This window comes from Danio aesculapii, chromosome 18 (genome assembly GCF_903798145.1).
Source record: "Danio aesculapii chromosome 18, fDanAes4.1, whole genome shotgun sequence".
In the NCBI taxonomy this organism is placed as follows: domain Eukaryota; kingdom Metazoa; phylum Chordata; class Actinopteri; order Cypriniformes; family Danionidae; genus Danio; species Danio aesculapii.
The window spans coordinates 1645386-1662074 of record NC_079452.1 but is presented as its reverse complement, the minus strand read 5'-3'; the positions used below and the strand labels follow the sequence as shown (position 1 = coordinate 1662074).

General features: G+C 39.9%; 1 protein-coding gene across 1 annotated transcript; it reads right to left on the bottom strand.

Annotated features, from left to right (window-relative positions):
* Positions 1-7225: 7225 nt before the first annotated feature.
* On the bottom strand, positions 7226-10509 carry LOC130245649 (extracellular calcium-sensing receptor). Its single transcript, XM_056478399.1, has 6 exons — positions 10304-10509; positions 9920-10205; positions 8801-9613; positions 8499-8729; positions 8272-8395; positions 7226-8139 (listed from the first exon to the last, which is right to left on the bottom strand). Exons 1-6 carry the CDS (start codon positions 10507-10509, stop codon positions 7226-7228), a joined length of 2574 nt encoding a protein of 857 aa, XP_056334374.1.
* Positions 10510-16689: the final 6180 nt, after the last annotated feature.

Below are 16689 nucleotides of genomic sequence, written 5' to 3'. Positions count from 1 at the left end.
ACCTCTCGAAGAGGTTCAGGAAAACTTCTGGATCGTCCTCCGGTGCCATCTTCTGTAGCGAGATGGGAGGGTGGGCGGCAGATGTCGGAGCGGGCCGGATCTCCTGGGCCAGCAGACTCCGGATTAGCTCGCGGTCCTCCCGCTGGGCCTCTACGAGGACTTGGAAGCGTTGTTCCAGATTTTTTCTCAGGTCCCCCAGCGCACGATGTTGTTGTTGGTGGAGGGCCGCGAGCGCCTGGATGACTTCCGCACATGGACTGGAAGACGGAGTAACCATTCTGGTGCAAAGTTTCTTCTTCTTCCCGGGTTTCGGCACCACTGTAGCAATGTTCGTTAGTGAGGGAAGAAGAAGACAGGGTCGGCGATTCAGGTAAGCAATAGATTTTTATTTTTCTTTAAGTGAGTGCACAACACCCGTAGTGTGCGTGTGTGTGCTCTCTCCCTCTTCTCTCGGCTGCTCCTTCTGTTCTCCTTAAGAAGGTTGTCTCTCCGGCCCAATCACTAGAATAAACAGGTGTTATTTATTATTTCTGATTGGCCTGCTGATTAGCCGCCGGGCTCCAAGCCTGCTCTCCCCCCTCATTGGGTGTTCGATCATGCTTGCCTCTCCACAATATTTATCTCTCCTACTTGGGGTGAACAATCCCCTAACACACTCATACAAACAAATCTACTTTTAAACGTTCTGTCTCTCGAGCATCCGCTTGTTGTTTGTAGCTTTAGCCTGCTAGCACCGCTGGTCAGCTAAAGCTACCAACCTCTTTCACTCACTTATTTTCTCACTTTCTGGCTTTGCTCTTCACCTTCTACAATGTCGCTTGCGTGTCTGTCCTTGAGTGCAGGAGAGGCATCGATGGAGGCGCTGGAGCTGGAAGCGGTGGAGTCCCAGATTCGCTCGCTGGAGACGAAGCGAGAGGGCATCAGGGCTCTTCTCTTAACCCGTAGTCGCTCGTCTGAAGTAAGTGTTCGATACAACGACAATCTCCCAGTTTCCTCAACCCCGTGTGCTTCTCTGTCCAGGCCCAGCGCACCGAGGACGCGGTTCACCCAGGCGTCGTTCACGCCGACTCCCGGCTACCACGGCCCCTGGGTGCAGCCGCGTAAGGTGCTTACCAGGTCCCGGGGCAGAACGTCTCCTCCTCCGGTGTTCGTGATCCCCACGGAGTACCGCTTCGCCCCTCTCCGCGAGACGGGTCACGATGTTGCCATCATTGGCGACTCAATCGTGTGCACGTCCGCTCCACTCCCTCCAAAGGTAACAAAGTACGCACTTTCTGCTTCCCTGGTGCCCGAGTTATCCTGAGCGCTGCCGAAAGCCTCGATGCCGTCGTCCTCCACGTGGGGACGAACGACACCGGGCTCCGGCAGACGGAGATCCTGAAGAAGGACTTCAGGAGCCTGATCGAGACGGTTCGACGCACCTCGCCCGCCACGCAGATCATCGTTTCTGGACCGCTTCCTACCTACCGCCGAGGAAATGAAAGGTTCAGTAGACTTTTTGCTCTGAATGAATGGCTATTAACATGGTGTGAAGAACAGAAATTGCTCTTTGCCAATAACTGGAATCTTTTCTGGGAGCGTCCTAGCCTTTTCCGCGCTGACGGGCTGCACCCCAGTCGAGCTGGAGCTGAACTCCTGTCGGACAACATCACCAAAATACTTCTCTCTATCTGACTAGTAAGTAAAAATTCACAAAATTCACAATTTAGCCACACAGACTCCTATTCGTCCCACATAAATAACAGTAATGCATACCTAGCTAACCCCATAGAGACTGTGTCTGTTCCTCGTATTATTAGATCAAGAAACAAACGTACTGTGTGCTCCAGAAATAATCTATTAAGAATTAAACCAGAAAAAACACTAAAAAGTGAAAATACAAATTTCATGAAGCTTGGTCTCCTAAACATCAGGTCACTAGCACCTAAAGCACTTATCATAAATGAAATAATAACAGATAACAATCTTAATGCACTCTGTCTCACTGAAACCTGGCTGAAACAAAATGACTATATTAGTTTAAATGAGGCAACTCCTCCAGGATTCTTATATAAGTATGAGGCTCGTCAAACTGGTCGTGGTGGTGGAGTCGCGTCAATCTTTAGTGATATTCTTAATGTTAATCAGAGAAACGGACTTATGTTGAGCTCCTTTGAAGTACTAGCGCTTAATGTTGTCCTTCCAAACACTATGCAAAAACCTATGTTATCTCTCGCTCTAATCACACTATATAGACCCCCAGGACCCTATGTCAATTTTCTAAGAGTTTTCTGATTTTATCTCTGACTTACTAGTTAAAACTGATAAAATACTAATTGTAGGAGACTTTAACATCCACATAGATGACGCTAACGACACATTAGGGCTCGCGTTTATGGACTTGCTGGTCTCACTAGGAATAAAGCAAAATGTTATTGGTCCAACCCATCGCCTAAAGCATACACTACATCTAATTCTGTCTTATGGAATTGAGGTCATGATATTACAGACCACTACCTCTTACTATATAAGCTGTGTTTACCTGAAATGAGCAGATCCGCTCCAATATATCGCCCTAGTAGAACTATTGTTCCATCCACCAAAAATGAATTTATAAATAACTTAACTGATCTTTCTCTACTTCGAAATGCACCCGCAAACGCAAATGACCTTGATGTAGTAACCAGCAGTATGGATGCCATCTTTACTAGCACTCTAAATACCGTGGCACCCATCAAACTAAAAAAGGCTAGAGAGAATAAAACTACACCATGGTACAATAGTCATACGCGCTCTCAAAACAGCAACCCGTGCACTGGAACGTAAATGGAAAAAAACTAATTTAGAAGTCTTTAGAATTGCATACAAAGACAGTATGTCCAGCTATAGGAGGGCTTTAAAATCTGCCAGGGCTGAGCACCTCCGCAAACTGATAGAAAATAATCATAACAATCCTAGATTCTTATTTAACACCATTGCTAAATTAACAAATAATCGGTCATCTTTGGAACAAAACGTTCAACCGCAAATTAGTAGTGATGACTTCATGAATTTTTTCAGTGATAAAATAGAAGGCTTTAGACAGAAAATAGGAGATATTAAACTTTCTGCACCACCTTATACTTCAGATCCAGTAAACACGCCTCTGAATCTAAATAACCTACAGTGCTTTAAAATCATAGAACAGGAAGAGCTAGACAAAATTATAAATAGCTCTAAATCAGCTACGTGTATATTGGACCCAATTGCAACAAAGTTACTGAAAGAATCGCTACCTGTTATAGGAGAACCTCTTCTTAACATTATCAACTCTTCTTTATCTTTAGGCCATGTTCCAAATCCTTACAAGTTAGCTGTTATTAAACCTATTATTAAGAAACCACAACTGGAACCCAGCAACTTAGCTAATTATAGGCCTATTTCAAACCTTCCATTTATATCTAAAATACTAGAAAAAGTTGTTTCTGCTCAATTATGCTCCTTTCTGCAGACCAACAATGTTTTTGAAGTGTTTCAGTCAGGTTTCAGAGCTCATCACAGTACAGAAACTGCATTAGTGAAAATAACCAACGACTTACTCTTAGCTGCTGACCAAGGGTGCATCTCGCTATTAGTTCTACTCGATCTTAGTGCGGCATTTGACACCATTGACCATGGTATCCTTATTAATCGCTTAAAGTCTACAGGTGTCCAGGGACATGCCCTACAATGGTTTAAGTCATACTTATCTGACCGTTACCAGTTTGTGAATATTAATGGACAGCCTTCACAAATCAAGGATCAGTTTTAGGCCCTTTGCTGTTTACAATATACATGCTACCCCTGGGAGACATTATTAGAAGACATGGGATCAGCTTTCACTGCTATGCAGATGATACTCAATTATATATTTCAACTAAACCTGACGAGACGTCTAATCTGTCCAAGCTAACTGAGTGTATTAAAGATGTTAAAGACTGGATGACCAACAATTATCTTCTCTTAAACTCAGACAAAACAGAATTATTACTTATTGGGCCTAAATCCTGTACACAGCAGATCTCACAACTCGACCTACAATTAGAGGGATACAAAGTTAGCGTTAGCTCTACTATAAAAGATCTGGGTGTCATATTAGACAGCAATTTAACTTTTAAAAATCATATATCCCATGTCACAAAAAAAGCTTTCTTTCATCTGAGAAATATCGCTAAGTTAAGAAGTATGCTATCCATCTCAGATGCAGAACAGCTAGTCCATGCTTTTATGACTTCTAGGCTGGACTACTGTAATGCACTGTTTGCTGGCTGCCCAGCATCCTCTATTAACAAACTTCAATTAGTAAAAAATGCAGCTGCCAGAGTTCTTACCAGGTCTAGAAAATTTGATCACATCACCCCAATTTTATCCTCCTTACACTGGCTGCCTGTTAAGTTTCGTATTGAATTTAAAATATTGCTTCTTACATATAAAGCTTTAAATAATCTAGCTGCTGTTTATCTAACCAATCTTCTGTCTCGCTACAATCCAACACGCTCTTTAAGATCTCAAAACTTAGGGCTTCTGGTAGTACCTAGAATAGCAAAGTCGAGTAAAGGAGGTCGAGCCTTCTCATTTATAGCTCCTAAACTCTGGAATAGCCTTCCTGATAACGTCCGAGGCTCAGACACACTCTCCCAATTCAAAACTAGATTAAAGACCTATCTGTTCAGTAAAGCATACACTTAGTGCACCACTTAGGGGGTTTCCACACAGGTTATGCATCTTGCTGATATACACTGTGAACATCAGCTACGCTAATTATTTTCTTTATTCTCCATTTCCACCTGGGGATACTCTTCCCGAGGCCCTCAGACTATGCAGAGTCACTGATTCGATCCAAGACCAACGACGAGATGATCCCAAGGTTTCCATATCCTGGACCTGGCCGAATCCTGAGCAGCTACTGTGATGGTCATGGAAGAGTGGAGAACATGAGACTGATTCCTGTGACGCTCCAGAGACAGACGAATCTTCGCTGAGGCCAGCTCTGCACAAGACGTTTGGCCAGCGGAGAAATTAAAATGGTCGTGCCCAACTGAGCCTGGTTTCTCTCAAGGTTTTTTTTCTTCACTTCCGCCTTTAGTGAAGTTTTTTTTCCCTCTCCGCTGTCGCCACTGGCTTGCATGGTTCGGGATCTGTAGAGCTGCGCATCGTTGGATTTGCTCTTCAGTGTTTGGACTCTCAGTAGTGATTATTAAACCACACTGAACTGAGCTCAACTGAACTGAACTTAAACACTACAAACTGAATTACAATGTTCCTATTTACTGTGACCTTTTATGTGAAGCTGCTTTGACACAATCTACATTGTATAAGCGCTATACAAATAAAGGTGAATTGAATTGAATTGCGCCTCTGGTGATGCAGGTGCGCTCACGCTGTAGCTTGGCATAACCTCTCACCAGACACGTGGTAGGGTTCATTCTTTGTGGCAGAAATTTTCCACATAGCATTGAAGTTCCCCTCCCGATAGGAAACGCAACAGTGACTCAGGCTCAGCTTTATTATCCCATTTAGGGAAACTAAAATTGTAGCAAGGTGCTGTAACACAGGCGAAGTTCCATGTACACATTACTAAAATATTACCCCACAACATCCAATACATCATATTGAAGGTGCATCTCCCTCCCACCCGACTCATTGAATGACCTAATGGCCACCATTATAAAAGAATTTCTGACTCTATTTGTCCTGCAAATAGGAACTCTAAAGCGACGGCAACTGATGGCAACAGCTGAAACACAGACTACAACGGGTGATCCGGGGTGCATAGGATACCCTGAGCTCTCTTTAAAACACTAGTGTGGTAAATTACTGTTGGACCAGTTTGGTTAAAACCAATGATCTTGCCTGCCACCTTCACCAGACTACTCAACCTGTTCTTGTTTGACAGACTCAGATTACCGTACCAAGCTACAATGCAAAAAGATAAAACAGATTCAATAAATTGTTTATAAATTAATGTCATCATAGAGGTACAAACCTGAAACGATCTCAGTTTCCTCAGAAAAAACAAACTTTGTTGGACTTTTTTTATAGACAGCCTGAGTGTTTGGTTGAAATGTCAACATATTGTCAATAACAACCCCTAAATATTTATGTGTGTCCACAATTTTAATGTCCAAGCCTTTAATATTTGTTATGCTGGGGGTAGGAGAAGCCTTCCTGTAATCTATCACCATGTCTTTTGTTTTATTTACATTCAACTGGAGAAAAAATATATCACTTGGACCCAAAGACACCACATGTATTTGTAGACATGGCATTTATTTAACATATTATTTTAAATGGATTGTCATGTATCTTACAAATTTTTTATATAAACATCAGATTAAACTAGGGTTGGGTGAATAAATGGTATTGTATTTATTATTGGTACACCATTGTCAATAGTGATTTTAAAAAATACTTCGGTGTGAACCACAGTAGTTTTAATAAATTGTGGCTGGCTGAGTGCACACCAATAAGCTTAGGGACTGTGCAAGTTTGTTATTTCCAATGAAGGCATGCAAATTTTCCAGGCTCCCAAGTTGAAAACATCTTAACTTCTCAGTATGACGTGAGCGTGCTGAGATTCATGTAAGTAGAACCAACCAATCAGCTTCAGACTTTGTATGGAATATACACATTTCAGTAATAATGGTAGAACAATTACCTCAAACAAACAAAGAGCCCAAACAATCCAATGCCGTTTCATTATCTCCATAAGTAAAACTTGTATCAGACCTGCAGAAATGGTTTGTCCATTTGTCATCCTCTGAAAAAATGGTTGATGGTAGCCTAGGTACCACAGATGCCAGGGGAGCACAAGCACAAAGCACATTGAACATGGCAAATGACACCACGCGCTCGTGCTTTTCACATGCGTTTTGATGCAATTTTTGAATGGACTCGGGTTGAGTTTCACTTTCTTTATTAATCAGGGGTCGCGCCACAACAGAATGAACCACCTATTATAAGACGTATCTAAATGGATTGTTAAAAAATATTTCAATAATAATCAATACAGAATAGGCGATACAGCAAAAATAGAAAAAAAAAAACCCAAAGATTTCAGTTTCATTGTCCAACACATGTATCATCTTAAATGTTCACATCCACATCCAAAAGTGTAGGTGACAAGACAAGAAATGTCAATGACATATTTGTATACATGTAAAACTTTAAATTAATAAGTTTAAAGCATTCAATTTTACTTATTAATATATAATAATAGTCATTTTAATCAAAAAACCCTTGAAGAAACTTTACCCATCATTTTTTTTTTAGAGTTCAAGTCTGGTTTTAGTAAAATTATGTAGCATTTAGGAATGAATATACAAAAGAGCATTCCATAACTTGATGCTAAAATAGCAAATATCTCCACGGCTACAGTGAATTTTCCTGGGGAACTGATATAGGCTGGAATAAAAGTGATCCATACAGCACAAAATATGAGCATACTGAATGTGATGAATTTGGCTTCATTAAAGTTATCAGGCAGCTTGCGGGCAAGAAAAGCTAGTATAAAACATAAGATAGCCAGAAAGCCAATATAACTGAGTACAGCCCAGAAGCCAACAGCTGAACCTGAATCACACTCAAGAATGATTTTGTCTTTATAATTGCTTGGATTTTTGTTGGGAAATGGAGGTGACGTTGTTAACCAAATCATGCAAATTAACAATTGTATAAGGGTAAAGACAAAAACACTTAATCTCTGTTGAAGAGGTCCGAACCATTTCATGACATTACTTCCTGGAAGTGTAGCCCTGAATGCCATTAATACCACCAATGTTTTACCTAGAACACAGGAAATGCAGAGAACAAAAGTGATCCCAAATGCTGTGTGACGCAACATACAGGACCACTCAGTGGGCTGACCAATGAAAGTAAGAGAACACAGAAAACACAAAGTGAGCGAAAAAAGCAGCAGGAAGCTCAGCTCTGAGTTGTTGGCTCTGACTAATGGTGTGTGTCTGTGGTAGAAAAAAATCACCCCTACTGTGATTGTGAGACATCCACCACACATAGAAAATGTTACAAGTATATTACCCATTACTTCATTAAATGTCAGGAATTCAATGTTTTTGAGGACACATTGTGTTCTATTCCCATTTGATTTGTACTCAAGAGGGCACGGTATGCATGTAACTGCATCTGAAAGCACAGAAAGATGCAAGAGAAAAACAACTTAATTTCAAGACAACGAAAAAGACACACAGATTTCAGGTTATCAACACAGGAACATGTCAAGCATCACTGTTGATGAAAGAGGCCTGTTCATCTCACTTGTGGTGTTGCTGAACTCTCCATCTGCACAGTCAATGCAATCGAAGCAGCAAATGGGTTTTCCTTTGACAAAAGCCCTTCGAGTGCCTGGAAGGCAGGTCTCACTACACACAGATAGAGGCACCTACACACAAAAACATAGACATACAATTATGTTTTGAGAAGAACTATATACAATTATAGGTTTATGGGAGATTACTTGTTCATTTACTTCTTTAATAACTTACTTTTTTCTGGCTTCCTGCCCAGATTGCCTTAATATCATCTCTCATTTGAATCTGTTGTCCCTCTGGCTTGGATGCATCATACAAGCCAATGGATTCAAATGTTATTATTCCTTCATAGCTCATCTGCCAATTAACCAGTGTGTAACGTGCAACTGGGTCACCACGTTTGTCAAAGTGAACATTTTCTCCATTTTTGGTCGTAAAGTTCACCTGAGTTAGATAATACAGCACCTGCATAAAACAGTTCCCACCTGAATACACATAGGCTTTGAATAACAAAGAATAACTTTAGTAGTACACACCTGCCAAGGCTGTATTTTCCCTTTCTCTGCACATGTCTTTTTGTGGAATGGTCCCTTCCCTTTCTCACAAGTCAGCAGTTCTTCAACAGCATGAGCAATGGCATAGACTGCATTGTAGACATTGTTTAGAAGACTAGCATCAGACACATCTGTAAAACGTGTATTTGTATTTGCTAAGGACTCCTCTCCATTGCATATCTTGGAGGCATTGTGTGTGTTTGGATTTAAAGTGCAGTCAAACACACTTTCCCAAAGTTCAACCAGTCCTGTGTTGCCTGGTCTCAAAGAAGGCCGGCTACTTGTTATAAACTCCTTTAACCCAGGAATATATGCATTTGGCACAGCAAAACCTATTGCCCCCCCTACCACAGCATAGTTAATCGGAGTCGCTAGAAATCTGTACGTGATCCAACCCTCACTTCCAACCCACTGATAACCAGTTACATTTTGGTAATAAAGCTCTTTAATCAGGATGTCCAAATCGTTGCCATCTGCAAAAGCCACTATGACTTTGGATGTTGATTTTTTAATTATGTCTGTAACCTCCAAAAACTTCTCTCTTGAATTTGTTCTGTAAATGGACACAGAATATTCGACACAGATACCCTCTTTCTCAGCTGCTTCTAGAAAAGTGGCCATTCCGTTGTTACCATAATCTCCCATGCTTCTTACAGCTCCAACCCACTTCCAGCCAAAATAGGTGACCAGTTTAACCAGTGCTCTGCTCTGGTAGTAATCACTTGGTATGGTCCTGAAGAAAGATGGATATTGCTGTCTATTACTGAGACATGCACAAGTTGCTGAATGGCTAAGCTGAAAAAGACATAATAAATGTTTTAAATCATTGTAAGATTTAAAAATGATTCCTGACTGACACCAGATTAACAGTAGACACACAAAAAATGTGCTTCAGATATATGTAGATACAATAATTCAGTCTTTTAGAATGCAATACTTCATATTCAACATCAATTGCCACGTGCAAATAACAACTAAATACAATAACACAGTGATTTGTTTATTTTGAGGGGATAAAATTAACTTTAAATTTAAAATTTGCAGTGCTAAATTTAAGAATAAAGCAATAATAAAAATGTATATGTTATTACACTGACTTACCACCGGAATTTTAAATGGACCTATAGTCCTTGCGATGTCTATGGTGGATGTTGATGTGGTTTCTCCAATCACAGCTTGCACGGCAGACAGACTTGCACAGTTTTTTTCAGTTTCCATTTGTCCATTTATCAGAGCTAATGATGCTCCAACAGAGAGAGGGATACTTGGGCAAGACTCATAGATGCGGTAGCCAAGTATAAAGCCAGGAAGTAGGTCAGTTCTATTGTTTATTTCCTCAATGGCAAAAATCATTGTAATTGCATATTGCAGCTCCCCAGTATCAAGTCTGAAAAAGAAGTTTTTACAAAGAAATATTTCTTTAAGATTTATAAACAACCATTCATTTTTGAGTAGTATGAAATGAATACATTGTCACAACTTTACCCATTGCATCTGATGTTTCCTGGATTAGTTCTGAGTGTTGGATTTACCCCAATTGGATTTTGGTGGAATGAAAAAACACCCCCAATAGAGACATTACCTTCTTTTGAGAAATAAAGGAGTTCATCTGTCATATAAGCTTCACATTCAGGTTCTGCAGCACTCACAGTACAGGCGATAGTTGTGAAAATGGTTGCAAGCAACAGCATGACTCTGTAATATATGGTAATATATTTCTGAAATTGAGGTTGTCTAGAGAAAATGCTTTATATGTATAAATTGACTGAGCAACACAGTGCTTCACACAAGATGTTTACCATCTCTAACCAATAATAAAAGCAATTAAGATGAGTGACAGAAAAACTGTGCAATAACCATTTTTTTGCTTGTGTTCAATCTCAACCCTCCTTTTTAATTTGCTGATTAAGAAAACACACAAAAAAGAATTGAAAATATTTGTAAAGTTAAGTTGTACAATCTTAACTAATCAATTTGTGTTGCTGGCCTTCAAATCTATGTAGTTTTGCTTTTGATATAAGATTATTTACTTAGTTTGTTTTTCTTTAAGACTACACTAGTAGCCTGTGAATGGTGCCTGTGGTGCAATACTAAATATATATGAATTGATATGAGCTTTTAATGATATGTAATGGGCTACTTGCACAGCAAGTGTTTTTCAGCCACCAATTAGTTCCGGTAAAAGGTTTATGAGATATTCATAAGATTCCTTTTACAGCATCAATAATTTAATTTAACCCTGTTATAAAAAAAATCCACTGGTTGACACCAAGTGAATCAACAGCACTTGTTACAACACTTCTCCCAATAAAGTCAAAAACAGAGAAAACACTCCTGCCATGTGTTTTCAGTAAAAATGTGCAAAATAAGCTTTTTAATTTTTTTTTCCATATTACACTCGAAGAGCCCTGTCTTTACAAAGCGTTGTTACTTGGTGCCATGCAATATATTTAGTATGTTTTTAATTTATTTTACACAAACATGGCCTACCTAATGGTTGATTTGTCATTTTATGATAAACAGAGAAAAAGTAAGGCTAATGTTTTCACATAATGCATTTCCGCAGTCATTGACAATTTGCTGAGAAATATCAACTTTTGAACATTAACAGAATAAATATGAAACAGCTTATTATTTATTCATGAAAATACTAGATAATTTATAATAGATATTTTTTTTCAACACTTTCTGAATTTGTTTGGAGTAAATATAATGAATTTATAGAACTAATGTGTGGAAACCATAATTATCAGACAGTTACTTCTTAAATGACAAATGTTGAGGTACAAGCATTAGTAGAATTGCAAGATATATTTGTTATTTGATATAAATGATATTTGTTTTTTTTGCAAGATTACTACATTCTTCAAGCTCTTTTACCAGAAAATATACCTTTACTGATGAGAAAATTCAGCATGTTTACTTATACTGCACATACTCTCTCTCTATTTCTCTCATACACACACACACACGTTTCCATTCAAAAGTGCACATAAAATTTATGTGCAAACCTGGAATATCAAATAAAAGACATGTGAATGAAGCAGCATTTCCATCCAACGAGTCAAAGAGGACAAAATTGTCAAATCCTGATTAACTGGCACCAAAATTAAAAACAGAATTTTCTGTAGTAGAAGCTGTGTGATTCTTTTCTTCATTTAAAGGTGCAGCATGTAAGTTTGACACCCAGTGTTTAAACTAGGTATTGCACGCCTGATTCAAAACACGCAAGCAGTTTGCCAGATTGACAGGAGCGCACCTGACTATTGAGCCTAAAGGCTGTTTGGACAGACATGTGTGCATGTATGGTGTATAGACCGTCATATTGGGGTGATATAAACACACCCAGTCCTTTTTTTTTTTAATTTAGCAACATAAAAAACGGTGGACCAATTGGGGCGGTTTTCAGATCGACTGCAACTTTATGTAGGAGTGCGGTCCCACCGCCCACCGAATTGATTGACAGCTGCATGTATTAACATGTTCCGGTAGTCATGTGTATTATCATATCAACAAGAGAGGACGTGCGCAAAGCAACCAGGAATAAAAGGTCTGTTCAGTTCGTTAGGATCATCAATCATCATCAAATGTGATCAAGAGTGAGTTTCACATGTTTAAAATGTTTTAAAACAGTGCACATGTGTAATGAATTACAGCGATTTAGCTTAGCTTTACTTCATCCGCACAGCCGCGTGTCAGAACAATTCTAAAGGAAGATGTTTCAGTCCCGGTTTGTGGACGTTAAATCAGGTTTATTTTGTACATTAATATAAGAGATATCCATACAGCAGTGGAGATTAACCTGTATCCTGTCACATTTGCGTGCAAAAAGAGTGAAAAAACTAAACGGGCGCTCGGTCTGTCTGTGTGTGTCTGCTGCGGTGTGTGTGTGCTCTAGGTGCTCTTTAAGTTGTGTTCTAAATAAAAGCAATGGCATATGATAGAAGGAATATTTTCTATGTTAAAGGGAGTTTTTGCTCTAACCAACACCTGAAATTTATATTTTATTTCTTGCCGCTGAACAATACGATAAACTGTGATCACTTTAGGTACACCTCATGTGCTTTATTCAGTGTTAAATGCTAATAATGCAAGTTTAAATGGCATTTTACATAACATGTATTGTCCTACAACTGAAAGCAGTAGCAGATACTTAACCTCAGATTCTGAAAATAAAATAAACCATTTCAAATTGAAATACAGAACTGTGACTCAGTGCAAGCAAATTTAACACATACTGTATAAGTGATTCAGCATTTACATTTAATTATGTTAAAGAGATTTAATATGTATTAGTTAGATTATAAAACTTACAATTTCGTTAGGGTGCAGTAAGTGCACTGCACTATTCTGTGCTTCTGAATGGCTGTATTTAAATTTCTGTCTCCTTATGTAGCATGTTGTTAGGACAAAGGGTTACAGTGTAACCTGATTACCTAATGTTTACGTTTGTAACATTTGTTATTTGCTAACTAATAACCACCTCATGTGAAACTCTGAATCGGTGTCTCATTTTGGAGGCTGTTAGTTCTACCGAGGTGCCACAGACACACAATTTGAGAGCCTTTCTGAATGAATGAATGAAATATGCTGTTTTCCACAAAGGCAACCCAGGGTGCTGAAATATAATTGGCTAAACTGGCATTGGGCCGGTTAAATTACCAAAACAAAGATAGACTTTCTGGTAACTCACATTTTCAAAAGCAGAATATCTGACTTAAGCATTGATTTTCAGATAAACAAGTATGTTCACTTAGCAACTGCAAACATATTATGGTATTTTTATGCTTTAGAAGAGTCCAAAACTTACAGCACCTTTAATAAATGACTTGCCCCTCAGAAGCCAATGCTGACACACAATAATGTATGATAGCGTTTGAAGGCATGAGACACAGAGCACAGACATTCCTGATTATTAAGGTAATTAATAATATAATAACACTAATATTGAAATGGTTACGGCACTTAAGGATGAACAAAACAACATTTCAGATGTTTTACAATGCGCTCAGCCTGCTGGTGTGTCCATTTTTGCCACATTTTTATCATCACATGATTGATTCAGTAAATGTGTTTCCATTGTAGATTATGCAAAAAAAATTTATGTTAAATAAAGTTTTTCCCACTCAGTTATGTGCATACATTTTCAAAATTTATGTCACGGTTACACACAAGGAAGACAAGTATGGTTATCTTTTAAGGGTTTTATTCAAAACAATGTAGCTGAATCAGAGTTATGAAGCAGGAGAGTGGTGTCACTATTAGCAATCTAGTCAACAGTTTACATGGTAAACATCTGAATGTGAGCAATCTTACACACTGTTCGATCTGGGAAACATCAGAGGATGAGCTCTTACACACAGTTCAGTAGGTAAACTTCAGATCTTCAGGTAAACACCAGAATAGCTTAATTTACTTCCCTTATTGATTTGATTATTCGTCCATAGGTGTGATGGAGACATCCATGGGAAAAGAAGTGTGGAAGAAGGAGAGAAGGTGATGTGAACCATCCAACTTCCATACCGGCCGATGAGAGAGAGAATGAGGTGGGTTTTGTGATTTATGTTGGATATGGTGTCTGGTGATTGTGGGTGCAGGTGCAGGTAATTAGTATGCTGGTGATTGTTCATGGGTGTGGTGAGAGGCGGTTGGTGACGGAGAGCTGTGATTGGAGGTGCAGGAACAAGCCGAGGGTGTGAAAGTACCCACCCCTCCACAGGTGACTCCAGCTAATCTGCGCTGATTGGACCGATGACAGCCTGTTGCGATTGGTCGACACTGACAGGCTTCAGCGCAAGACAAGAGTGAAATGCCCAGCAGCTAATCAACAATATAAAAGTAGTCACACTGCACACATGCTTCATAGTGGATTTTGGCTGCCAGTGGGTGAATGTAAATACAGACGATGGACTAGAAAATACTGACGACTAACTATTTTATAGCTCGACACAGTTTACCTGCTCTTTTCACACACACAGGGCCAGCGCGTCTATAGAGGAGACCTAGGGCAGCAGAATAGAGAGGGCGCGTCGGCGACACCTCCCTCACCACCCGCATCCTCAGTTATATCCGCGAATACCTTCTCCCCCCCTCCCCGGTCTTCAATATCAACCGCGACACTCCCCCGGTCCTTACTTTATTAACGGGTCCCTTTCGTTTTCACTATCGGGTTGAGGGCGGCGTGATCATCCTTTGCCTAGAGCGGCAGTTCAGCTTGCTCCTGTCTTGCACACACACACACACACACATTACCCTCCTCAGAGGAGACACACACACACTACCCTCCTCAGAGGAGACACACACACATTACACTCCTCCCCGAGGACACGACACACACGCCTAGAGCGCCAGTTCAGCTTGCTGGGTGCAATTTAGACACCTCACCTCGAACCTCGGCTGAACTATTTTGAAACTTGACCGTTGCATGTGTGTAGGAACAGCTGATGATCCGTAAGCAAAGCGGCACGCGTCGCGTTTTTAACGTGGCTTTACACGCGATATGAGAATATATAGAGTTAACCTGATACACGACACGCGGTTACAAGTAACAAAACACAACTAAATACATAATTTGCAAGCTAGAGTAAATGAGGCAATAATTTTAATTGCACATACTTACACTTGTGAAATGGGATTAGAAACTGATTCATGATGCACTGATCCATGTTCTGACAGTCTTTACTGATCCTTCCTTTAACAAACGGCTGATGAAGTCTTCTTTGTGAGCATGTAGTGTCCAGAAGCACTCAAACTGCTCAAGGCTGGGCTATATTGCTGAGGTTTCATCTTTGGGTGGACTGTCAATAATATCCATCTGCACAGCGTGACTTCATTCGACCGGTGTCTGTGTGTGGCTTTTTTTCTGTTAGTGGGTGGGGCCACAGGTTTCAAATCTCACGGGTTTGCGCGCGCAACTACTTATGTTTCGTAGCCGCGTCATCACGAACCACCTACTGACTCGTTATCAAGACGAATTGTTTGAAGCACTATAAGTCGACTCTTATATAGATGAATCAATAGTTTTAAACACTGTACACTTACAGATTTAAGCCTTAGCTGGATATTTCACTTCACTTAGAGCTGTGTTACACACTACATGGAAGGGCATTTTCAAAAACCCATAATATGGGCTCTTTAATCATTCAGAGGTTTTTTAGGATTTCCTTCCTTGATGCGCGGAGCTTGCGATGCAGATCGGAGGATACGCGTGACGCAAACTTTAAACTGAGTTTACTTTGGCGGAACCTAAGAAAAACATGGACTCAGGCGAGTCACGCGGGTACAGAAATGCAGTCTGCCCCCTCAAAGGGGGGCACTTCTGGAGAGCTTCTTTCAAGACCTTTTATGCCCAGATCTGTGTGTGTAGATGTGTTTTAACTGTGGTGGCAAGTGTCTCTTTGTCTCTGAACTGCTAATATGCATAATAAGGGACCGTCCGAAAACATACAAAGAGACATTAACTTAGAGCATTAAAGAATGTAAGCCATATAAATAATGATCATGCCTCCTAGATCATGAGCTGTAGGATTATGTACGCAACAGAATGATACCAGACACTTTTAGAAGTACATACACGATTCAGGCGTTCTTAGTTTGTCTAGAGTCTTGAAAGGGGCATTTACAGATATATATAAACAAAGAAAAGAAGTAAAAAGGGGAATACAAGGTTTACCAACACACAACATTTACTTTGGGTTCAATTTGAGATGTCTGGGTCCATTTCAGTGTTCTGAGCTTTGTGTGTGTACGTGGGTGTGTATGTGTGTATCTCAGGAGGAAGGGGAAATGGGATGCCTTTGAAGACAGGCCAGAAATGGTAAAAAGGGGGTTTTCTCTCCTTTTTCTTATCTGTCGTGTTCCTTTGTAGTCTA